Genomic DNA, 27,022 nt, shown 5'->3' with positions numbered 1-27,022 from the left:
GACCTATAGAGCAGCAGAAGAAGTGTCGACCAGGTTCATCAAAGATCTTGTGAAAAGAAGCTAAGAGGGAGGCACAGTCCAGGAGTAGAGGGTCGCTGCACTCTCATAAAGGGGGAGGCCACGGCTAGAGCTTGGCCTGGGAATAGAGAAATAACATAGGCAACTTTCTCTCTCTCAGTTGGAAAGTTATGCGAAAGTAATTCAATTTCAATAGAACATCGGTTTTGAAACCCTCAACAAGTTTTTGGATCATCATATTTGGTGTGTGATGGAAGACAGAGACTGGCGGAGTGTATAGGAGTTGCCACTGCAGCAGGAGGTTTAGCAATGGCCGTTGGAAATGCAGAATTATTTTGTGTATATTAAACAGCGTCTAACCTGTCGTGTCTGTCCAAAAGATGTTGGAGCATCTCCTTAGCAGATAGATCACCTGTTAAATGAATTCTTTGGCCAGATCTTATTGTCATGGTTATACAGAGAGAAGGGAAGATTCTAACAATCTGCTTGATTGAATTCCACCCACCATGGAGGAGCGGAGTCTAACCTGATGAAGGTCTTCACCAGGGATCCCCGCAAGGAGATTTGCACCACTCAGGTGAGGGTTCTCTGGATGGGCAACTGGCAAGACTGACGGGTGTGACGGATGTGCAAAAGCATAGGACAAATCAGGAGAGCAGAGCAGTTCCACAGGGAACCAGGATCTGAAGAGGAGTACTAGATATCGGACACTGTATAACAAGATAAGCGGAGAAACACCAGCTACTGGATACCAGGATGAGCTGAGAAGCACATGATATAGAATACCAGGATTCACAAGGAAGCACAGGGAAACAGGAGCCAAACGATCCAACAGCAGCATGACAACATGACGATCTGACCCTGGTACGTAAGACGGAGGATCCAGCGCTTCACAACTTTGTCTTCTTCCACCTCATCTTCGCCATTTCAAACCACAACCATGCTACTTCCCACAAACTTCCCACCTATAAAAATGCCCTCCACTCTGCTGAGCACCAATAAAAAATGTCTTGCTCTGACACTTACTTCATCCATTTTAAACTCATCATTTATTCCTACACTGCCCTGTCTTTTGACACACTTACTTGAAATGCCTCATCTCCATCCTGTCCTTAAATCCCATTTCTCTTTGATACCACCCATTTGCATCTCAGTCCTACCTCACCACCATTCCCTCCTCCACCATTTAAAGAAAAAACTTACACTATCGACCATGAAATATTACCCTATCATATCCATCTTCCCTTGTCCACCTCTCTGGCTTCCACTCTCTGTTCCTTCACAACCTTCCTCCTCAACCCAGTTCTCTCCAAGCTCCTCCCCTCCCTCTCCTCCAAAGCTTGCCTGCACCTTGGTCACTACTTTAACCTTTCCCCCCCACCTTTAAACATGCCCTCATCTCCCCCATTCTCAAGAAACCCTATCTTGACACGTTGCTTTCCCATTTCTCTGCTCCCCTTTGCTTTCAAAATTCTTGAACGACTTGCCTTCAATATCTGACACACTTTCTCTCATGCCCCTCTCTCATTGACTAGCGTTGCTTAACAAAAACTGATCTCACCAAAATAATATACTTTTAAGTCAAAGGGCCACTTCACCCTTTTCACACAATTGACCTCACTGCCACTTTTGATGTCCTTCATGACACTGACCTCTACTGGTCTTCCTACCTCTCAGGTCGCTCCTTCAGTGTCCCTACTTCAAATTCTTGCTACCTTCTAACCTCCTGCTCCTCTCTCTAGCGAAAATTCCCCAAGACTGTTCTTTGCCCTCTACTACTCGCTATACCTTCTCTCACTGCAAACTAATATGCTCCTTTGGCTTCCACTAACACCTCTATGCAGAAAAATCTACTTTCCTCCACCCAACCTCTCATCTCCTTTCTTAGCTTGTGTGTCCAACTGCCTCTATGTCATCTTCACTTGGATAACCCAATGTTTCTTCAAATTTAACATGTCCAACACTGAGCTTATTAACTTTCCCACTGCTAATGTCACCACCCCCTCTTCACGTCTCCCTCACAGTTGACATCACTCTCTTCCCTGTTCCCCAGACATGTTGCCTCGGTGTCATCCTGAACTCTGGCTTTAGTTTAACTCCTCACATCCAGTCCCTCTTGCAGTCTTGTTGCCTCAACAAGATTGCCAAAATACACTCCTCCATCACTCAGGAAGTAACTAATAACCTGGTCCACTTGCTCATTATTTCCCACCATGGCTACTGTAGCCTCCTCTTTACTGGCCCCCCCCTCACCAAACTTTCCCCTCTTCCCATCTTGAATGCTGCGGCTAAACTAATTTTCCTCTCCCGTCACTCCTCAATATTTGCCCCATTCTGTAAATCCTATTAATACCTTCCAATTGCTTTCAGAATTCAATTTTAAGTTGCTCACCCACCTTCAAGGCCCTCAGCAATGCTTCCCTTTGTAATGCTCCGGTCCTGCAAATAGTACCTGTCTCGTTACCTGCTTTTCACTCATCTGGAAACTGCCATGTCCCAGCGTCAGACACTCTCTCGGTTTTTGTTTTTTTTGGGTCGGCGGGGAGAAACCCCCCCCAATCCTCCGTGCGCCCCTGAGTGCCTCCTACCTCTTGTCATTGGCTAAGCATTTTTGGAGCACTATTTAAACCTCATGGACTCACCTGTCTGATGCCTGTTCTTCAAGCTCACTTCCTGCAGCCTGTGGTTCTGGTTTCTGTTCTCCTCGTGGTTTGCGTGTAGTCCAGCTTGCTCTCAGTTCGTGACCTGTGCGGAACCATCACTGCTACAGTACCTCTCTTACCATCTCCAGTGTAATTCATCGTGGCAGCTCCGGTTCTCTCATCGCTACCACTCAGAGCTGCTACTACACCTGTGAGTCATCAGCTGCTATTACAATTTGCCTCCGCTATTCCAGCCTGTTCTCAGTTCGTGGCCTGTGCTGAACCATCGCTGCTCCAGTACCTCTCTTACCATCTCCAGTGTACTTCATCGTGACAGCTCTGGTCATCAGCTGTTACTACGAGTTACCTCCGCTACTTCAGTCTGCTCTCAGTCGCTGGCTGGGTTGAACTATTGCTGCTCCAGTACTTCTATTACCATCTTCAGTGTACTTCATTGTGACATCTCCAGTTCTCTCATTGCTACCACTCAGAGCCGCTACTTCTTCTGTGACTCATCAGCTGTTACTACGAGTTACCCCCACTACTTCAGTCTGCCTTCAGTCAGTGGCTGTGTTGAACTATTGCTGCTCAAGTACTTCCATTACCATCTCCAGAGTACTTCATGTGACAGCCTCGGTTCTTTCACTGCTGCCTCCCAGAGCCGCAACTACCTCTATGACTCATCAGCTGTTGTTCTGAGTTACCTCCGCTTCTCTGGGGTGTTCAGCTTATGTCTAGTGTTGAACTTCCGCTTTTCCAGTATCTCTACTACCGACTCCTGAGTACACCATTGTGACAGATTCTGTTCTCCCATTGTTACCGCAGGGCATCTATTCTCCTAGTGTCTCATTGGCTGCTGACCATCAACCTTGTTATTGTTGTTCCTACATCTATACCACTTACCTGTGGGTTCCATTGTCTCTACCTGCTTCATCTGGCTCCTCCACATCGTTCTGCTGTTCACCCACTCACGGGACCGCGACCTGTAGGTTTGGTGCTGCTAAGACCATACCTCCTTGCGTTGGATCCTGGTGAAAACCACCTGCCTGTTAGACTCCGTGCGTGGGTGGGCCAAGCCATGTTCAGCAGAGCCTAGGGATCTATTTCCAGTAAGCCAACCGTGACACCCTTACATACATCTATGACCTCATGATGCGATACACCCAGCAGTTCCACTCCATCTCTAACCTTCATAACCCTGATAACCAAATCCCACTCCTGTCTCCAAAACTTCTCTTGCATTGCTCCCCACCTATGGATCTTCCTGCCTCTCCCTAACAGACTCTCCCCCAACCTACAATATTTCAAATGATCACTCTAAACTCATCTCTTCAAGTTTGACTACCATATCCCCATCTAGACCCACATGTGCGCTCGCTCTTCTTCCTCCATAAACCACATTCTATCGGGTCCCATTTGCACCTACTGTCTCTCATTAACCCTTCTCTCTAGAATGTAAGCTCTCATGGTCAGGGACCTCTCCATCCTATGTCTCATGTCTGACCTTGTACGACCTTATCATGTCTTAAGCTGATTCCTCAACTGTGTGCTCACTCAGACTGCTGTATCTGTGCTACCTGTAATTGCTAGCTCATGATTATCCATGTATGTGTTATTATGTTTAACTGTTTTTATCTGTTATTATATTTATTGTATTCATGTATGTCATATCTGTAATATGATTGTCCGGCACTACAGAATCTGTGGTGTCCTATAAATAAATAAATAATGATGATGATGATGAAACCTTATTATTTTGTATTTTAAGACACATTTTTCCCTCTGGGACAAGTCCCCCTATGCTGCATTGACAGATAATAGTCTCCTGGACTGCTATGGCTATGTTTACAGCCTTAATTTTACAGTTTTTGATGTGTTTTATACCCATTGTGCTTGGCCTGTGTCTAATGCCCATTGTGTAGTTTTGTGATTGATTTGTTTATCATACTTATTTTCATGTGCATTAAGAGGTTAGGTTAATGTTCTGTGTTGTCATGCATTATACAGTATCTTTAATGGACCATGTGGTTAAATGGATTATACTTCCAATTGCATCTGTCTGATTCCTAACTTCATTTAGATTTATTCTGTGCCTTCATGTTTCGAGTTTTAGTGATTTGTGGTGTTATTTATATTTTATACAGTAAGTTTTTGTCAGGAAGCCTTTTTTAAATAATTTAAGGTGAGTTCCGATATCATCACTTATATTTGCAGCGTTCTGATGTCATCAATTCATTGTTAATTATGAAAACGTGTAGTATAACGGATAGAGCGTTCATACTGTAAATTATAACAGATATTGAAAATCAACACCATGATGTATGATCTGTATAAAATATTGTCACCGAACTCACTGGTGACTTATAATACCCTTATAATTTACAGTAGGGGGTGCATTGACACATATATCAATACACTATGAACTAGTAGCATCAGTGAAGCAGAGTCCGCTGTGTGTGGATAACAGTTCCACTAAAGCAAAAATAAGCCTTGACTGATCTGCCAAGACATTTAGGTGTTTCTTTTCCGTCAGGCAATGCTCTACTTAGACAACATACTTCAACAACCAATACAGTTTTAAAAATAAATAAACAAAAACCCTTTATTTTCCTTTTAAATCCTTCTGTTGACATTTGCAGAATCCTTCCTAAGTCACATTTTTATTCCGTCTGCTAGAAATGCATTTGTAACAGCACAGAATAAAAAAAAAAAAGGATCAGAATTTAATAAAGAAAAGGACATATGATTGTTTGCTACCATGGGAGATAAGATGTTTTGATTAAAAATGTGACAACATATTTATTGAAACCGTGTGTGGAAGAACTATGTGCAAAATGCTCTGATAAAGTCAACTTAGTGAATCTAATGCACACACATTTGTATAGCGGTTTGGTACACATTCCTGGCGTATTCTTTTCTTTCAGCTGTCTCGGTATCCTTAGTATCTGTCCTTTTCATCCCTTACGGGCACCAACTCTCCCCTCTCTCTCTTACATTTACAGCTGGGCAACATGTAGGAATTTGCCCCTTGGCGCTTCCCAGTGCCTCTGTTGAACAATACGCCCTGCAGTGTCCCAAGAGATTGGTGCCAGCTGCCGCATGTCTGACTAACAAAGTCTGTTCCCAGTCAGATCCTAGTCTATCGGAGGTCAGTCAAAAGAGCACTATAATATCATAATTCAGAGAACGACACCACAGGGGTACCTCTAGCCCATTTATAGGCGTCGGATATGTATAAAATAATAAAACATATTGTCAGCATTGTAAGTCATCACTGCTGCTGGTTGCAGTCATAGTTGGCATCTGTGCCCAACTGTTGCCTTGGAAATAAATATGCAAATATGTGTAGTCATTGTACTTATACATGTGCACTTGTGTGCCTGATTATAATGATTCATACATAGAAGAGATGATTCGCTCAAATAAAACATTTAATTAGGCAGCTATCATCATCTATTTATATAGCACCACTAATTCCGCAGCGCTGTACAGAGAACTCATTCACATCAGTCTCTGCCCCATTGGAGCTTATAGTCTAAATTCCCTAATATAGACACACACACACAGACAGAGAGGGAGACAGACAGAGACCAGGGTCAATTTTTTTTTTTGATAGCAGCCAATTAACCTACCAGTATGTTTTTTTGGAGTGTGGGAGGAAACCGGAGCACCCGGAGGAAACCCACGCAAACACGGGGAGAACATACAAACTCCACACAGATAAGGCCATGGTCGGGAAACAAACTCATGACCCCAGTGCTGGGAGGCAGAAGTGCTAAACACTAGGCCACTGTGCTGACCATATCAATATATCAATCACGACAATAAATCAAAATGTATATACAATAATTCTTAAATTGGCTTATGCATGCCTACCAGCTTTCAGTTTTTACAAATGTGGGCAGCACAGTGCCAAGGTGGGGATGTGCTCATGCTGTACAGGGCATGGGCCATATCAAGTGGGTGTGAATCTCTAGTGCAAATGATTAGTGAAAGTAGATAATTAATTCCAGTAAATGAGTTTACCAAAATCTAAAATCAAAGTATCATTTTAGTGGATAGATAGGGTACAGTGACATACTTGTATGACCTATATTTCTCTAAATGCACAAAATAAAAATAAATAAAAAAATAAACACAAATATATGAATCAACACAAATGGACTACTCACCAACCTTGTCCTACATATCGTAGTTCTTCCGTTAGGGAGTTAAATGCCCCTGACTGTTCTCTCCCTGTCCCTGGATTGCACTGTTGACTTGAGTGGACTGAGCACAAAATAACAACTATTCCCTAACTTGTGCTAATGTTTCCTCCTCATTAGTCAACTATTGATTATCTCTTCGAGTGTAGGAGAAGCTCCATAGTGATCTCCATAACAATGGAGCTGCTGAATAGTTGAGAGGAAAGAGAGAAGGTTAGGTAGCAGAAGTAATAGTTCCTGCTTGTACTTTGTACCGGTGGTAGTCAATACACCGAAGACCTAAATGGCGACAACAGTTTCAACAATATTTTCAAAGTGACAGATGTAATTGCCGACATGAGCAAAATTAGACGTTTTCAAATACTGACATACCAGAATTCAGACAAACAGACATCCCCCACAGTCAGACTGACGTCACTTGTAAGGGCTGAGGCTATTAAGGGGGCAATGTGAGGACTCGCTGACTGAATAATGTTTCAAACTGTTGTCGGCATTTAGGTCTTCGGAATAGAGTACCCATCTCCTTTGTACTACATTCGAATCAAGTCACTACTGCAACCCAGGAGCCGGGCTTAAGCAGTAATAAAGCCATTACAGAGGAGTAGGAGGAAAACAAGCAGGTACTCTTAACTGCCCAGTGTGCTGCTTCATGTATTTATGAATCTTTTTGGCTTCAGTGTTCCTTTAAGACACACACACATTCCATGTGTGAACAATATAGATTAGTGGTACAAAATAAGGGTATGGGATGGGTAAGGGATTTGTCATTAGGTCATAGTTGCCAACTCTCCCTGAATGTCAAGGAGACTCCCTGAAATAGGGGTGATCTCCCTCACTCCCTGAAGAGTCTGGCATTCTCCCTGATGCTGAGCTAGTACAAGACATGGTTGGCTTCGCATGATGACACAGTTCAGAAATTGTGTCCTATGTCCATGTATTGATGCTTATGGAGGTGGCCATTTTCATGGAGACCAAGATTTAATCAAAGACTGACAGGTAAGACAACATGACTTCAGTAATAGAGACAGAAATGTAAAAGACACTTCAGTCTCTAGACTCATTAGCTGCTTTTCCCGGGAGAGCAGGGCAACCTCCCAGTTCTCGCCCCCCCCAATGGATAAGTGTCAGCGGGCGGGTCTTAATGTTTCAAATATCGCATCATCTTAGCCCCGCCCCCTGCTGTAATTGGCCAAAATGGTGACAATTGTTTAGGGGCAGGGCCAAAATGATGCAATTCATCAAGCCCCGCCCCCACACACCTACCTACCTCCCCCAGGATCTCCCTGAAGACAACGAGAAAAAGTTGGTAAGTATGCATTATTACAAACCTTGATTGCGTGCCCAAAACCTATTTAGACTATTTTGACTGCAACTGGTGTGCAACTCATCTTGGATATTGAAGCATTCAGTTTAATAATGATGGACACTCTGAACCAATAACATTATTATAATGTATTTACATAGTGCCAATCAAAGTACACAGCACTGTACAGAGAATATGTATTCAGTCCCTGCCCCCTGCCCCCCTTGAGTTTACATTCTGAATTTCCTACCACACACACTGGCAGCACAGTGGCTTAGTGGTTAGCACTTCTGCCTCACAGCACTGGGGTCACGAGTTTGATTCCCAACCATGGCCTAATCTATGTGGAGTTTGTATGTTCTCCCTGTGTTTGCGTGGGTTTCCTCCGCGTGCTTCGGTTTTCTCCCACACTCCAAAAACATACTTGTAGGTTAATTGGCTGCTATCAAAATTGACCCTAGTCTCTTCCTCGCTGTCTGTCTGTCTCCCTCTCTGTCTGTCTTTGTGTGAATGTGTGTCTATATTAGGGAATTTAGACTATAAGCTCCAATGGGGCAGGGACTGATGTGAATGAGTTCTCTGTACAGCGCTGCGGAATTAGTGGCGCTATATAAATAAATGGTGATGATGATGATAGTCCATTTTTGTCAGAAGCCAGTTAACCTACCAATCTGTTTTTGTACCGTGGGAGGAAATCAGAACACCCAGAGGAATGCAAACACAGGGAGAACATACAAACTGCACACAGATAGGGCCCTGGCTGGATTTGACCCCATCACCCCAGCACTGTCAGTCAGCAATGCTAACCACTGTGCCACCCTGCTCTCCCAACATCAAGATAAACCAAATATATTTTCTACCATATTAAAAAGTGAATAAATCCTTGGTAATATTATTTTAAATCAATATACCCCCCTCTTCCCGCCTGCTTTCATTGCTCTCTTGGCAGTGTCAGTGAGGTATCCTTTGCAGTCCAAACTTCTGCTATGTTAAGTGACTCTTGGCAAGGGCACCAGCATGCTGTGAAGTTTGGACTACATTACTCCTTTATGAGAAGACGGCTGCTGGATCTTGCTGTGATATCGCTGCTGGAAAGGGAAGGAAGAGGAAGAAGGATGATCAAATAAAAGATATAGTATATATATATATATATATATATATATATATATATACACACATACATATATACAGTGGTCGAAGCAGATACCTAGAAGTGGAAGTATGAAAATTTAGAAGTGATGGTATGAAAAAAGCAATAGGAATGTAAGTGAATGGAATTTTATAGTTTTACAATGAAGGCAGTAGGAGAAGTGACGGTATGGCATACCACTGTATACACCCCCACTTCAACTACTGCATACATATATATATACACATATACATATATATATATTGAAATTAACAACAGCAATTGGTCTCCACAATTCTTTCTATGCTAATGTTCAGAAGCTTTGTTTTTTCTTCTGGATTTAATACTGTATATCCTAATAAGAAATAACATTGACAAAATTAATGACAACCTAGGGGTAAATGTATCAAGCTGCGAGTTTCTGGCAGGTTTGAAAAGTGATTCTAGTTATCATTTATTTAATACATTCTACAAAATGATAGCTAGAATTTGATTGGTCACTATAGGCTACACTTTTCACTTGCTGGAAACTCGCAGCTTGATACATTTACGCCTAGACTTAATATTTGGTAGCATCACCTTTGGTTAAAAAAAACTGCTACCATCCTATAGCCCTGGATGAGCTTCCTGCACTTCTCTACTGCCAGTTTGGTCCACTGTTCTTCTGCAAATAGCTCCAATTCTCCCTTTTTGTAGGGTGCCTTCCCCTAACTGCTCTTTCAGATCTCCCCACAAGAGCACTATGGGATTTAGACCTGGACTCCTTGCTGACCACTTCAGAACAGTTCAGCGTCTTGTTTTGAACCATTCCTGTGTGCTTTTTAAGTGTGTTTGGGGTCATTGTATTGCTGGCAGACCCATGAAGTTCGATGGACATCTTTCTGACACTAGGTTCAACAGCGCACTCCAGAATGCTCTGGTAACCTCCAGATTTCATGATGCTGTGCACATGTCTAGGGCAACCAGTGCCCAATGCAGCACAGCAAGTCCAAAACATCACTGAACCCCCTACATGTTGGACTGTACTAAAGGTGTCCTTTTCATTGTGCTTTCTATATATAACATAGGGAGGATGTGCTTTACCAAAACCTCTAATTTGGTCTCATCTGTTCATGGGGCATTCTACCACAAGGAATTTGGCTTGTACAGGTGGGTTTTGGCAAACTCCAGTAGGGCTTTCTTAAGTTTTCTCTAAGCAGTGTGGTCCTTCTGGTAAGGGGCAAGGTAGGCTGGGGGGCATCTGCCTCCCGGACCGGTCCCATAATGTGCTACCTTGGACATACTAGTAGGTTAATTGTCTGCTATCAAAATTCAACTTAGTCTCTCTCTCTCTCTGTCTGTGTGTGTATATTAGGGAATTTAGACTGTAAGCTCCAAAGGGGCAGGGACTGATGTGAATGAGTTCTCTGTACAGCGCTGCAGAATTAGTGGCTCTATATAAATAACTGATGTTGATGATGATGACTGGGTCACAGAATAGTCTAATAATAATAAAATAGTAAACAATAATAAATACAAATAATAAAAAAAATGAATGGAAAAAAATAATATTTAATAAATGGATTGTGTTGGACAAGTCATGACTTCTCCTTCCTTTTTGTCAATAAAAATAGGTTTACAATGTTTTTAGAATATCACAACAAAAAAGGGAGAAAAAAACCCAGAATAAATGCAATAAAAAAACAAGTGCATATATTAGTACAGATAAGATATTGCCTATAAAATGATTAGTGTGGGTTGAGTGTCTCAATAATCATAAGAACAATATTCAGAATATTTTGTTTTACAATGTTGCTCGGATGAATATAAATGTGTATGTGCGTACGTGTGTGCGCGCGCTTGTGTGTGTGTGTTTGTGTGTGTGTATAGACTGTTCTAAATAGTAAACAATAAAGCTACCTAAAAGGGAAGCACAACTAAATAATGTACCATTTGTATAAACACTTTATTTAGTTTTGATTGTTCCAAGAAGTAATCCAATAACCTAAATAAAGTTTATAATGTTAAATTAGATACCCACCCAAATTATGTTAGCTTTTCAGCAGCACTGAAGGTCAATTGTTGCTAAAAAGGGAAAAAATAATGTAACTGGCAAGTTTTATGTGAACATCCTGGCTTGTTTATTACGGTTGCCCTATAACGATAATACCAGCAAATCTTATGACATAATGTGACACCTGGGTTTAAACTTGTGTAAACTAAATCTCAGATATTCCATAAAAAACAGACTGATATTTATTGAAGATGCAAACATTGTGCCATCATTACAAGCGGAGGAGAGGTTATTCCCTACAGTGACTGATGCCAAGTTTTATTCCTACAGAAACCTTAATTCCAGTTCATGGGAGTTTTCCATGCCGTGGTGACAAATTAAATATATTTACTGTGTCTTGTCTGGTTCCTGTATAAAAAATAAAACCCTGCCAGGCTGAAATGTGGCATAAAACTAATTGCAAATAACTTCATGCCATGACTTCAAATTTGAAACATCTGCAGTAATCTTAAAAAACGGATTCTTTGTAACGTTATAGAATCTAGGAAACATTCTCATTCAGCTTAAACAGCCCAGCTTTGCAGATGTCACTAAATCACTCAAAAGGTTCTCAAGAAGAGGCTCATTAAAAGAGCAGTTTCTTTTTAAAGAGTCTTAAATTACTTGCAACAACTTCCTGCTGTAGGGTAGTAAGTACACGACTATTACATTAACAGTACCTCCTTATTGTAGACCTAACAACATAAAACATCACTGATTGTAAAAGCTTGTTTTCATCCTAGTTCGGACAGAGTATAAAGTACAAACTGAAAGACTGATTATTATCTGCACAGCTTATTGCATCTGCTAGAGGGAATCAATAGGGTGCACACTAGGACCCTGAAGTGTCCCAGGCTGACTTTTTAAAGCTTCTCTTTTAGAGTGGAGAAACAGGGAGGGACCAGCATCCCGAGCTCTCCTTAAACCTAACAGTGCTGGCCAGATGCAAACAGATGCTATAAAACTACTTATTTACTTGGACACCTCTCTCACTCTTGTCTAAAGAGAGCCTATCTTACTGAGTGTCCAGATTCAGGGAAATAATCCAGAGCACTGCCTGGCCAGGATACAGATTCTTCCCATATATTTGGCAGTTCAGTTTAAGGCATATATAAAAAAAGAAAGTTTTCCAACAGCCTGTTGAAGCCTGTGGATGTGGTGCTGGGACCGACTGATGGATTTAAAATATATTTCTCTGGATTTAGTATATAAAAAAAACCACCTAGATATTCTGAGAAGATAAACTGGATCTCTTAGCATCTATTAGATTGGAGACACTGCACATTTGTCTTGTTATAAATTAAAGCAGAACCCTAATACAGCAATAAAACAGACATTGTAATTTGCAGTGAACTTCTTCTTGCTTTCGAGGAAAACCAGAGATTGATCTGGAGTCATGAATGCATCTTTAATTCTTCTTGACGTCTCTGTTCTGCATGTGAAAGGTTGCTAAATTCCCCATGGTAAGGACTCACCGTGGACACGTGTTGATGGCATTTTTCCAAGCATCTTTTTTGGAGTGGAGATCACCTTGAAAGATAACTGCCCTATGACTTTTGCAACAAAACTGACTTTCCATACTTCATAAAATAGATTCCTATCATTGAAAATAATAATATGAACCAGATGGACTTTATGGGAAGTTTGACTTTTCACTTCGACATTGATCATCTACGTTCTGCTTCCGTGATGTGCCTACACTAGATTTTTTCAAGGTTTTAATTCTTATCCATCTGTTGGAGCTTGGGTATGGCTGTTCAAACTCTAACAGGATTTTCTCTGGTCAGTTTGGTAAGCTTTGGTTATATGTCCTGGGACTGGATGAAGCCTACTGTCCTCGGGGACAGTCCTGGTGATGGACCAGCTAAGTTTCAGATACCGCCTCCTAGACCTCCGCACATTATCTTCATCCTGACTGATGACCAAGGCTTCCATGACATAGGGTACCATGGCTCGGACATACAAACGCCCACTCTTGATCGTCTGGCTGCTGAGGGGGTCAAGCTGGAGAACTATTATGTTCAGCCCATCTGTACTCCTTCACGTAGTCAGCTAATCACTGGCAGGTAAGAAAATACTGAGGGAGCAATGAATTTACCACTGTGTGCGCCCTGTAATGTATACCCTGAATAAAATGTAGTCTTCTAACTATAGGTACATTTAAACTAATAGATAGATAGATAGTTATACACTATAGTACTTGACAAACTGCAGTCGTGGTAATTGTGAAGAGTATCAAGAGATTCAAGCATAAGGTTTTGTTTCAAGTAAATGGGCCATTTTTATCATGCCTGTATTATGGTGCTTTTTTATGTGTCAGTGGGAAACCCAGAAGAAAAAAAGTGTACCCAGAATATTTATTTTCAATGGCGCCTAAAAGTAGCAATGTACATAGGTAGCACTTGTGGGGCATAATATCAGTCCCTAAACAAGCAAAATTACCATTGTAATAGTGTGGGGAAAAAGTCTGTAGGCTGAAGGGAAATAAATAAATATGTATAAATATGTATTTCACTTCAAAAGACAATAACGTTCATATTCTAATATTGCATTTAGGTGCAAGATTTGCACCCAGCAATGAACCAGATCCTCACTTTCATTGTCTGGTTTGGCCCAGACAGATAAAAAGATAATTGCTGATTGGTTGATGTGTTCAGTGCAAACTTTGCATCTACATGCAGTGCTGTTACAATTCTGTGTTAGTATCATTTGGATTTTCTCTAGCTATAAATCTTGCCCCCTTATATTACTTTGTCCTATACATCCAGTTCACAAAAGAGTAGGCCCTATATTGGTCTTGTGGAAATTCAGTTGGCAATGGCTGGAAGCTGATTTCCTAGAGGGTCCTATGCAGAGGGCTTAAAGTTAGTGAAAATGTAAACAAGAGAACACTTGTGTAGCCAGCAGCTCTTGCCAAGAAAGGATCTTGGCTCCCTTCCCATTTGATATTAACCCTTTTAATAAGGGAACGTGGCATGTAATAACTGAGAACAGTGTGTTACAAGCCCCATGCACACAATAATCTTTCAGATTCTGTATATTTCAGTGAAATTGCAAGGCAGGGGTTAAAAGTTATGAAAAAATAAATAAATAAGCACACAGATGACAGTGTTCCTGCTGTTCACAAGGACCAATTTGCCTTGAGGTGTAGAGTTTCTCCAGCACATGCAGACTTCCCTTTGGAATCAACTTCCTGGTTGTAAGAAAGATAGGATGTGCCTACCTGGGAGCCGTCTATGTAATGCAGAGCATTGGGTGATGAATATACTCCCACAGACGTCTCTCTCATTGTAAAAAAACACCAAGGTTATATCGCAAAACAAAGATATTTGTGCAATGACACATCATAAGCTGTGGCAAAGAAGTGATGTCTTTTCCTTGAGCAAAGTCAGCACAACAATTTGGAATCGGTAATCAATGAAGTTAATCAGAGGTTAATCACAGTCCCTGTTTTCTTCTCATTTTTCAGCGTGGTTACAAAACACAGTAAACTGCTCTCTTGTATTATTTTAGCTCTTTCTTGGTAGATCTTACTTTGAGATCATGGGCTGTATTTACTGAACTGCGGGTTTTACAAAGTGGAGATGTTGCCGGTAGCAACCAATCAGATTCTAACTGTCATTTATTTAGTGCATTCTACATGACAGCTAGAATCTGATTGGTTGCTATAGGCAACATCTCCACTTTCTCAAACCCGCAGTTTAGTAAATATACCCCCATACCTCTTATGGGGGCCTAATTATCAAGCCGTAAACAATGCGGAAGCTCATGGTTTAGACATATTTTAGTCTCCAAGTAAACTTAATAAAAACCTATAGCAGGAGATATCACAGATATCTTCTGCATTAGGCCAAGTATTGCAGAATACCGCAGTCCCCATATTCCTCAATAGGAACTGTGGTCTGGGCCAATTCAATTTATCAGGCTCGTAAAAGCTTAGCTTTTCGGACTTTGACCCCCGATGGCTAACGTCATTCTGTCCTATGGGGAGGATATCACAGGAGAGGGATCTATGGTAGGCTTTATCTCCCCTCCATTAAATAATTAAATTGACTCTGCACATGTGCGGTCTAAGATCAGTAAAGACTCCGGGTCAGAACCCATAGATCCTAGTGCATCATCCCCAGGCAGGGGCAGATTTAGAATCATTTTTTTTGGTGTGTGTGTCGGGGGTGGGGTGAAATTTAGACCACACCCCTTTTTTACTTTTATAAATGAGCTGCCTGCGGCCGCACATTATATGCTGCAGGTCCGTGTCAGATCAGCAGGCAGAGTGTTTAAAACACGATCAGAGCGGCCGGGCGGGATTCTCTTTCTGCTGACATGGACCTACAGCACATATTGTGGAGCTGCAGGTAGAACATCCATGGAAAGGGGGGGAATCGCCACCCCCCCTCCACCCCCCCTTGATCCGCCAATGTCCCTAGGTCAGTCTATTTTCGGATGTGCTGTTCCGGCATGACATTTAGATAAATGGCCACGGTACATCATGCCTTATTGTTGCAATAAAGAATGATATTTAACAGGAGGAAAATGTGACCAATACTAAATAGGCCCCATTGTCTACTTAGCCTAGCTTTGTTATGAACAAATCTCAGTTATACTAAGAACATACAATCACTACATACACACGCCCCCCAGGTCGAGGAAGTATCGGTGGATTGTCGTGGATCGGTCGAAAGTTTATACACACTACACAACGGAAACGAGATTGGAACGAAAATATTGAACGGTACGACCAACCAAATGAGGCGACAATCGTCCATTTGGGCAGACTTTCGACCATCGTGTCACTGCACACACTGACCCGACTTTTGAACCAGCGGTCGTATGCCGGCTGGTTGAGCCGATTATTGGACAAAAACGCTGTAGTGCAGTGGTTCCCAAACTGGGTGCCACGGCTCCCTGAGGTGCCGTAGCAGTCTCAATGGGGTGCCGCGGCTGGTAAGCAAGGCGGGTGCAACTTGGTAATTATTTTGGCTTGGGGGTGCCTTGAAAAAATTATGGAGACCCTAAGGGTGCCTCGAACTGAGAAAGTTTGGGATCCACTGCTGTAGTGTGTACCTAGCTTAACTTATCAAATATGTCTTGTTATTGCTCCACTGTCAAATAGATCATCTCACCACCCTACTAAGTAAATAATTCCCACCACCCAATGAATCTTCTCATTGATCTATTATTGAATGGATCAACTCACCCCTCTTCCGCCCCGATATAAAGGTTCCTGCTCTTCTCCTAAATGTATATTTTTCATAATTAACTATTAAATCCACGGCACTCATTTAACAAATGCCTATATCATCCAATCCAATAACACATATTTTTCCACTCTACCATTAAAATTGGCCAAATGGATCTTTTCATAGCTCCAGTATTAGTACATTCCTCACTCACGTTCCTCTTAGTGTTAGTAGATATTGTCCTTCCTCCAGTACCATCCACTTACCCAATTAAGGGTTCGGGCAGCCTAGGCTAATACGCTCGTAGTGCCCCCTCACCTTCCACACCAGACTAACACACAGTAGGCAAAAATTGACTTGTCCTTAGTTCAGAATCTAGTTTCCTTCATTCCGCAACCAATTTTCTAAACTGCGCTTGATTTTTTAAAAGGATCACAGCAATCTTTGTCACTCTTTTATTTTTCATTTAAAGCAGAATAGTATAGTAGAATTAAGGCCTGAACTAGCAATAGTGAGGGTGAAGGTGGAGGGCAAGGCTGTCGCCATCTTTGTCTCTTCTACTCACTTATCTTCAAGGATGACTCATTCTCTTAAGCCTGTACCATGGGAATACATCAAGATTAAAACCCTACTATATTTTTATTTCATGTTTTCTTGTTACTTTGGAGAACAACTATTCTCTTATATTTTAAATTGAATTTCAATTTCTACAGCTCCCTGTCCCAATTTTGCACCCCTAAAAATTGTGTACCCCCCTCCCTACAAAAGCCTAGCGCCCTAGGCTGTAGCCTAGTCAGCCTATTGGATAATCAGGCCATGACCACAAACCACCAAATGACTCTTCTCATTGTTCTATTCTGTAACGGATCATCTCATCATTTCTTCTGAATTTTTAATTTTCTCCCAAAATCTATATAAATAAAGATAAATATATAAATAAACTTGCAGTATGGGTGGATAGCAAAAGGAGAACATTTGCTTATTTAATGTGGTGCACAAATAACTCCTTTTTACATTTATGCGGTATGGATAGATGTCAGCTGCCACATATAGACGTTATACATTGCACAATGTACAAAGTGCTGACTTCCTTGCTAATTGCCTGGGACATTCAGTTGGGAAGGCCAATTTTCTCTGGTGTGTTTTAGATTAATGAAATTGGTTTCTTTCCTTGCTTATTTCTTTGTGTGTTTTATTTTCTTCCCCACCACTTACTGCCTTTCTCCCCTAACAAATAACAGAAGAATACGGTACACCATACTTGCCAACTTTTGAAAATTCATTTCAGGGAGATTGTAAAAACCATTGTGGGCGTGACCAGCTCCGCCCACTGGGCATGACCAGCTCCGCCCACTGGGTGTGACCAGCTCCGCCCACTGGGCGTGGCCAGCTCCGCCCACTGGGCGTGACCCTCTCTGTAATAAAGGCCAATCTCTATTTTTCTCTATGATTTCTGCAATAAAGGCCCCCTCCCTATGTGATAAAGGCACTGCTCGCTCTCCCTTCACTGTAATAAAAGCCAATCTCTCAGTTTCTCTTTGCTGTACTTAAGGTCTCTCACTTTCTCCCCACTTTATCATTCTCCCATGTCTATAATAAAACTGCCCCCCCTTATGTCTCTCCCCCTCTCTCTGCAATAAAGACCCCCCTCTGTAATTAAGGCCCCTCTGTCTCTCCCCCCTCTGAAATAAAGGCCCCTCTCTCTCCTCTGTATAATAAAGGCCCCCTCCTCTCTTCCCTATCTATAATAAAGGCCCCTCTCTCTCCCCCCCTCTCTGTAATAAAGGCTCCCCTCTCTGTAATAAAGGACCCTCTCACTCTCCTCTATCTATAATAAAGGCCCCTCTCATCCCTCTCGGCCCCCTAACTACAATAAGCATTCCTACCCCATTAAAAAGTATTATTAATTCATTTAAAATAAATCATCAAACAAGACAGCTTGCAGAAAAATATTGATTAATGTTTTATAGTGCTTCAAACTTACAACTGAGTTATCTGCCACCTCTGTATATGGTCCAGGTAACTCAGCTGTAAGTTTGAAGCACTATAAAACATTAATCAAAATTTTTCTGCAAGCTGTCTTGTTGGAAAGCAGTATTAGATGGTAATTACCTGTTGGCTTTGTTATATATGCCTCCAAGCTCCGAGTCCTCACTTACTGGTCTCCACTCTCCAGCTGTATATATTTTATCCAGAGGGCATGTGCGTGGGAGCTCCGTGCTCCGCAATGGCCGGGGTGTTCTGGGGGAGAGGCCGCGCGTCGCGTCGTCGCGTCATCGCGCCGATGACGTCATCGGCGCCGCCGTCGGCGGCGGCGCATGCGCAGTTTTCAATCACCGCTCCGCCGCGAAATTCGGGATTTTAGAGTACTCTCCCGGGAGTCCGGGAGATTTTCCAGTGTTCCGGGAGTCTCCCGGACGTTCCGGGAGAGTTGGCAACCATGCGGTACACACCAGACATTTTTTCTAGTGCATGTTTTGAAACATATTGCAAACATATTGAGATACATACCACATAATCTATCTAAGGTCAAGGGGCCTGATTCATTAAGGATCTTAACTTGAGAAACTTCTTATTTAAGTCTCCTGGACAAAAACCATGTTACAATGCAAGGGGTGCAAATTAGTATTTTGTTTTGCACATAAGTTAAATACTGACTGTTTTTTCATGTAGCACACAAATACTTGATTGCTTATTTGTACACTGAAATTTAAAGTTGATATTTGTGTGCTACATGAAAAAACAGTCAGTATTTAACTTATGTGCAAAACAGAATACTAATTTGCACCCCTTGCATTGTAACATGGTGACGTGTGTGACATTAATGCAATTTTTGTCTCCCTAATCTATTCCCACTTACTCCCATCCCAATTGCTGAGATGAAGAGAAAAATAATTTTTGGTGGCGCTGGATGCATTCCTTTGTGCCCATATTGCCCCCCATGACACATGGTTTGTGGAGCAAGGTGGTGGGGTTTGCAGAAGAGAAGAAGTTTGTATTGGCAGATAGGAGGAGATGGTTGGATATTGGGCATTCCTTGCTAAGTACTGAATAGGTGCCTAGTTTATCACAGCGGTGCACAAATGAGATTTTTATTGCAAAGCAAGATTATTAAAATGAGGTAGTGCAGGTTCGTAGCTCTCACTACACAGCACTTAAATATTGCTCCCGCTAAGAGCTGGCAAAGATCGGGTCTTATCCTTTTACTTTATCCTTTAGTTACTTTGGGGGAGAAATCCATTCCAAGATTAATTTTGTCCAATGTAAAAAAAAGATCTTCAAACACACTAAAGCGCATACTTGCCTACTCTCTTGGAATGTCTGGGACTCTCATGAATTTCGGGTAGTTTTCCCAGAGCCCAGGCTTTCCTCCCAGAATCCCGCTGTGAATCGCCTCATTATGACTCAATTGTGGCATTGCGCCATGGGGTAGTGATAGTGAACAAGTAACACAATTTGCTGTGCCACACACCACCTGCATTTGCCACTTGACCTGGGAGATCCCAGAGGGGAAAGTTACAAATTTGGCAAGTATTTGAAAACACCATAGATTAAACCAAACACTATTGCATGAAAACATTTTTTATGAAAGGAGTGGTTCTGAAGAGGAAGGAGGATGAACTTTGATGTGACATTTACACTTTTGCAGAGTGCTTCTCTTCAGATCTTTCCATGTTTCCATTAACCTAGGTGCACCTCCAGTTGTGCAGAGGCAACTTCCAACAGCAGAGTATATATATGGACCTTGAAGTGCGCTGGGAGGACGAGTGCAAAACAAAAGCAAATTTCAGGTGCACATTTAGGAGTATATTTACTAAACTGCGTGTTTGAAAAAGTGGAGATATTGCTTATAGCAACCAATCAGATGCTTGCTGTCATTTTGTAAAATGTACTAAATAAATGTTAACTAGAATCTGATTGGTTGCTAAAGGCAACATCTCCACTTTGTCACACCCGCAGTTTAGTAAATATACCCCTATGGGCCTGATTCGTGTTCGAACGCAACTTGGACGTAAATTTCTGTGTTTAAAAAGCGCATTCAACTTTTGCATAGTTACGCCTGTATTTAAATAAAAGCCTAGCTTAATATACACTACGATTTGAATATGGATGGAAATACACTCTTCTTTATAAACCGTACTTGCCATATGTAGATACACAGAATAGATTGAAGTATACACACATGCGTATGTACAATAATTTCACATCAGAACACAAAAAACTTTTAATTGATCATACGTTAAAATTACAACTGTTGGCAATATAATAAAAATAATTTTTTTCAAAGATATATTTTATATTTTATTTTCAAAAGTTATTTTACATTAAGTAACTAAATAAATAACTCTTCAGCGTACAGTGCATAAAATGCATTTTCATAGTAAATCTTAAATACATATATTTGTTCTGTGTTAGCTACTGACACACATACGTGTAATTTTGAATTCAAAGACCATCATCTGGCATTTACCCCGGCCCTGTAGCAGGTGTAAAACAAAAGTCTGAAGACAAGCTTACTTACAATAAATAGACTCCTGGAATCCCGGGAGAGCTGGCATTTCTCCCGCATCAGAGCTGACATGGAGTTGTGTATGGGCAGAGGGTGGTGGGGCCAAAAGTGACGATTCGTGAAGCCCCGCCCCCTCTGCCCATACACAACTCCATGTCGGCTCTGATGCAGGAAAAATGCCAGCTCTCAGGTGTCAGAAAAGGGTTGACGGGAGAGGGGAGGTGTGAGAAGGGGCCTGGGTCATATATGTATATATATTTATATATATCTCATACTTGCCAACCTTATGTTGGCCGGGTGCGGGAGATCCTGGAGGGCTGGAGGGGTGTATGGGCGAAGGGGGCGGGGCTTCGTGATTCACACCATTTTGGCCCCGCCCCAGGTGACGTAATGCCTGATTTGGGTCTTCTTACCACTGTAAAAAGACCCAAAACGGGCATTACGTCACTGGGGGCGGGGCCAAAATGACACAATCCACGAAGCCCCGCCCCCTTTCACCCTCCCCCTACACCCCTTTTCAGTGATCCAGCTAAAAGTAGGCAAGTATGGCTAAAGTCCAGTCCTGGCCATGAGCAGTGCGTAATCAGGCTATACTGCTACCCAAACAAATGTCCGTCCGAACATGAGTCAGGCACTTAATAAATTAAGTATTATTTATTCCAATGTGTAAGCAGTATTTATGCACTACGGTTGCCACGGAGACCCAGTTACGTTGTATTGGTGTTACCAGGGCGTCGTTAATCCTGGTGGGAGGGGCATGCTCATCAAGCTCTCCCCTGTATCTCTCAATGAATAGGTTGATCGAGTTAGCTGGCATAAATAAATATTGATCTATTTCCAGCTGGCAAGTCAGCCAGCCACAGATCACTATTACAATTAATCTATTCCTGCAGAGATGCAGGGGGTCATAGGTCATGATTTCCCCCCAAAGAATTAAAGTAAAAATAAAGTTTAATAGTAAATACAAAAAATCATAAACTCAAAAAAAGAACAACAAAAAATTGTTTTGCATTCCTGTGCAGTTGTAATTTACCTTTAGGAGGAAAAAAAACTTAGAAATAAATCATATATATTTGCTTTTCGCCCCTGTAACTGTGTCAGGCCTTGTGCAAATTATACATATACATATTTTGTATCCTTATACCCAGAAAAACTAAACAGTTTTCTGGGATCACACTAATTGCATAACAGTAGCTTTGGAAAAATCATGACACCTTGTATTTTTTTATTATTATTATTGCCTAATAATATAATAATATTTTCCCTATATAAAGCGAAAATGTATTTATTCCAATATGCAACAAATAGAAAGCCCTATCCATGAAAAAAACATGTAAGACTTGCTTGGATAGATTAATAATAGATATGGCATTCCTGGTGTAACCAATTGGTCTGGTTATGAATTGGCCACAACCCTCCAGTCAATTATAGTTAGCATTTAGGCTGCTGATTTTTTGCAGTCCTGTTCACAGAATTGGGTGGACACAGCGTTTCTGCCCAATCAAACGTACAATTTACTCATTTACTTGTTTATGAATGTTACTTATCATTGACTTTATTTCAAGTATAATTAACTTATTAAAGTAATTTTTTTGGAAGACCTAATTAATCTTCCTCAAAACCTCACTCTAAGTAGAAAATGAGTCAAACTTTCTTTCCATATATGAAATTGTTGTCATAATATTCTTTTTTTTTTTTTTTTGCTTAGGTATCAAATCCATACTGGGTTGCAACACTCCATTATACGTCCACGTCAACCCAACTGCTTACCCCTTCATCAGGTCACACTGCCCCAGAAACTGCAGGAAGCCGGCTATGCGACCCATATGGTGGGAAAGTGGCACTTGGGCTTCTATAAGAAAGAATGCCTCCCGACGAGACGTGGCTTTGATACCTTCCTTGGCTCTTTGACTGGCAATGTGGACTATTACACCTACGACAACTGTGATGGGCCAGGAGTGTGTGGCTTTGATTTGCATGAGGGGGAGAACGTGGCCTGGGATCTTGCTGGCAAGTACTCCACAATTATGTATTCCCAACGTGTAAGTCACATCTTGGCTTCCCATAACCCTCAACAACCTGTATTTATATACATAGCTTTCCAGGCTGTGCATACGCCTCTACAGTCCCCTCGAGAGTACATATACCAATATAGGAATATGGGCAATGTAGCAAGGCGCAAGTACGCTGCTATGGTAACCTGTATGGACGCAGCTGTGAAAAACATCACCCGGGCCTTGAAAAAGTATGGTTACTATGACAACAGCGTCATCATATTCTCATCAGACAATGGGGGTCAGACATTCTCTGGTGGAAGCAATTGGCCTTTAAGGGGGCGCAAGGGGACATACTGGGAGGGAGGTGTAAGGAGCTTGGGTTTTGTCCATAGCCCATTGATCAAAAAGAAAAGAAGGACTAGTCGGACCTTAATGCATATTACAGACTGGTATCCCACATTGGTGACGTTGGCTGGTGGAAACATTTCGGACACCGAAGGACTGGATGGCCATGACATGTGGCCAGCCATCAGCGAAGGGAAGGAATCACCACGGACTGAAATTCTGCATAACATTGATCCTTTATATAACCTTGCCAGGTCAGGGTCCATAGAAGAAGGTCAGGGAGTATGGAATACCGCTGTCCAGGCCTCCATCAGAGTCAAAGATTTTAAGTTGCTAACTGGGGATCCTGGATACAGTGACTGGATTCCACCCCAGACGCTAACCAACTTTCCCGGGACCTGGTGGAACTTAGAACGTCACACAGACGGAGCCCGTAAGTCCGTATGGCTCTTCAATATCACAGCAGACCCTTATGAGCGTCATGATTTGTCTGCACAGAAGCCCGAAGTGGTTAAAGAGCTACTGGCACGCTTGGCGTACTATAATCGTAGTGCTATCCCAGTGCGTTATCCTAACGAGGATCCTAGAGGTAATCCGGAACTCAACGGGGGTGCATGGGGACCATGGGCCAGTGAGGAAGATGACGAGGAAGAAGAAAATTGGATACGAGGTGGACATTTAAAGAACACAAACAAGAAAAAGAAATGCAAGATTTGTAAGCTGAGATCTTTCTTCAGGAAGCTGAACACGCGCCTGATGTCTAATCGCATCTAAATATCTTAAATAACAAGTTTTATATTTTCAGGAAGATATGTTTGGTCTTGTTTTTTTAGCATTCATTGGAACACCATTTATAACGTGCTTAATTACAAAGACCAGGACAGGGAGCAATACAATACAAATCGGAGAATCCAAGAACAAGGGGCGCTTGGGATATCCAGAGTACTGCAAAACTTAGTATGCACTTAAAGTCCAGGGAGATTCGATTGTGTTGTTTTGGATTAAAATTAGACTGAAATAAACACAAAGTAACACATTTGTGGACAAGGCAAAAAAAAAAAAGTTTAGCCATTCCTGGCCAAGAAACATAGAATCTGGATTGACTCTTAAAACCATCCTTTTGTAAGGTTGAGATGTAACCAAAAAAACTGAAATCCGAAATATTAAAGGGAAAATATACAAATGTTGGACTACTCTCCTTAAAGGACATTTAGTTTAGTTTCAAATTGTTCCAGGATGAAGGATTACTTTGTAACATTCACAGATATAAGCATTTTACTATTAGGGGGCACAATTCACCTTTGCACTTCTTACATTCTCAGCCTTGGTGGCATTTGTGCTATTGCTGCCTATGTACACAATTTACATATTTGTCTGTTACAGGCTAAATTCAGTTTGGTTGAGTTTCTTTGGGGGGGTATATGAGCAAGAGGAACTCATGTAAACTACGCAAATTTGAGCTGCACATGCCCGCAAAAGAAGCACACATGTACGTCCGCATGCTCCTTATGCTTGGTGAGGCAGGAGAGGTAAGGGGCGTACAAATGCAGTCCAAATACATGAAGGTGGTATTTGCATAAATGTGGGAACTGAGGCCAATAGTTTGTTACATACACTTTCTTACACAGTATATCTAACACTTCGCTCTCCATCAGGGGTTTCCTGTTCGCTGGGAGAGGTGCATGCTAGTAGACTTTTCCTTAAAGAATCAAGAGGTCATCTTATTGTAGGGAGAAATGCCCTAGATCCAGCAGAAACATCAGTTTTCACTGGGTTTAGGGCTTCTTTATCATCACAGTCATTGTTTATTTATAATGGTTCTGAAGAGCTATACAGTACAAAACAAGTACAGTACAAAGCAGATACATACAGTAATGATACGTAAATACAATATTAGTATACAGCAAATACAGCAAAACATGTAGCTAACGTAGTATATTGTTGCCAACCTTTCCAGGTTGGCCTCTAGGAGTCTCAGGGGGTGGGATGATTTGTGAGGAGGCGGAGCTAAGCTAATTGTGTAATTTGGCTCCACCCCCATCTCATAATGAGGCAAATGCGTCATTGTACCATAGGGTGGGAGTAAAGACAATACAGACTGACAGGAGACAAAGGGTAGAGAGGCCCCTCCCGTGAGAGCTTGCATCCAAGAGGGAGGGAGGGCTTCTCCCTATTTACCAAAGCCCCCTGAGCTGGTGAAGACTATCGCTAAACCATTGTCTATTTACCATGGACTGTGATTGTACAAGTACCAGCGCTGTCCTCCTATGGCTATCACTATCTCAGGATGGTGATAGCAGGGCGGGATACCTAACGAAAGACTTTGGAATGGTCCGATTCTATTATTTTTTTATTATTATTTTTATTTTTAAAAGAATATGAAACTGGAAGCCTAACTTTCAGTTCTAGTGCGCCAAGTAGGCGCAGATGGATTAAAGACTGGCTGGCAAAGCGGAAAAAGCCATTTTACCGCTGTCAGACAGCATTGCCATATAGTTGAGCATCGCTCAGCTGTCCCAGTGAAATTTTATTGTTAAATTTGTTGTAAGAAGACTGCAAGAAAATTGTTTATATTGTTAAGTAGACCCCCCAAGTCTGTTCACAAAATGGCAGCTTCCTCCATTCCCAGCTGCTTGTATGTAAAGATAAAGACAGTAGACTGTACTCACAAATAGGGTATATTTATCTATAGCAGGGGAGTACTACTTTGCATAAAATATGACCATCACCTGCATACAGTAGTGTCAGCCATTTTGTGTTCAGACCAACATTCAGCCAATCAAATTTTGGAAACTACTGACATCACTGAATCGTGAGGCATAGAACGGCTGCCATTCACTGCATATAAACAATTATTGACAGCATTGCACTTAGGCAATTAAAAACAAAGATTGCAATAGCAACATTTGCTAATTTATAAAACCATATAAAACTTTGAATTTGTGCAATGCAATTAGTCTTTCAAAGCCTGAGGGCTATAAGAGAAGGTGACTCATTCAAGTAGGAAGATGACTTATCAAGTACTATGTGGAACATTAGAAATGTCTTTGACGTGGCAATTAAATGAAATAGCAAATCCTTTTTAAAATATGGATTGATAATAAAAACCAAGCTGAATGAATAACAGACATGACTTTATATAATTGTTTATGGATTTTTTTTAAATACTGTTTCTTGGACATTAAAACAGCTTTGTTATTGTGAACATGACTTATAAGTTGCTCGTAAGATGCTGCTACCATATTTCTGCTAAAGTTCGTCCCATCTCTCAAGTCACTTTCGCTCTGTGCAAGAAAACTGCTATGCTGGTCACCATGCATGTATATTTATATAAACCACGGTCAGGGCTCTGTTTGGAGTTTATTCTGCACTAGGATCATGTGATAGGTGGACAATCAATCAAGCGGAACAAAAATATTTCTCCACCGTTTTTTGGCCTCATCCATGTCACATGATCATTACAGCTAAAATAAACAAATGGAAAAAAAATGATTGTAATAATATTGTAATTATTTAACACAATAATGTGCAAATAAATCACATCAACCTGTGTGCACAAATCTACAGGCTGGGAACAAGTAGCATAGGACCTGGAATGGGAGTGATAGTCATAAATTCTTGCATGAACATATTACAGTATTCTTATAATTTATTTATATAG

The 27,022-nt window shown here is 41.5% G+C and overlaps 1 protein-coding gene across 1 annotated transcript; it reads left to right on the top strand.

Annotated features, from left to right (window-relative positions):
• Positions 1-12,254: 12,254 nt before the first annotated feature.
• On the top strand, positions 12,255-26,566 carry ARSI (arylsulfatase family member I). Its single transcript, XM_075210051.1, has 2 exons — positions 12,255-13,395; positions 22,728-26,566. Exons 1-2 carry the CDS (start codon positions 13,079-13,081, stop codon positions 24,133-24,135), a joined length of 1,725 nt encoding a protein of 574 aa, XP_075066152.1. The 5' UTR covers positions 12,255-13,078; the 3' UTR covers positions 24,136-26,566.
• Positions 26,567-27,022: the final 456 nt, after the last annotated feature.

The sequence above is a fragment of the Mixophyes fleayi genome, chromosome 4 (genome assembly GCF_038048845.1).
Source record: "Mixophyes fleayi isolate aMixFle1 chromosome 4, aMixFle1.hap1, whole genome shotgun sequence".
Taxonomy (NCBI): Eukaryota; Metazoa; Chordata; class Amphibia; order Anura; family Limnodynastidae; genus Mixophyes; species Mixophyes fleayi.
The sequence above is the reverse complement of the archived record's forward strand: the minus strand, read 5'-3'. Positions and strand labels throughout refer to the sequence as shown.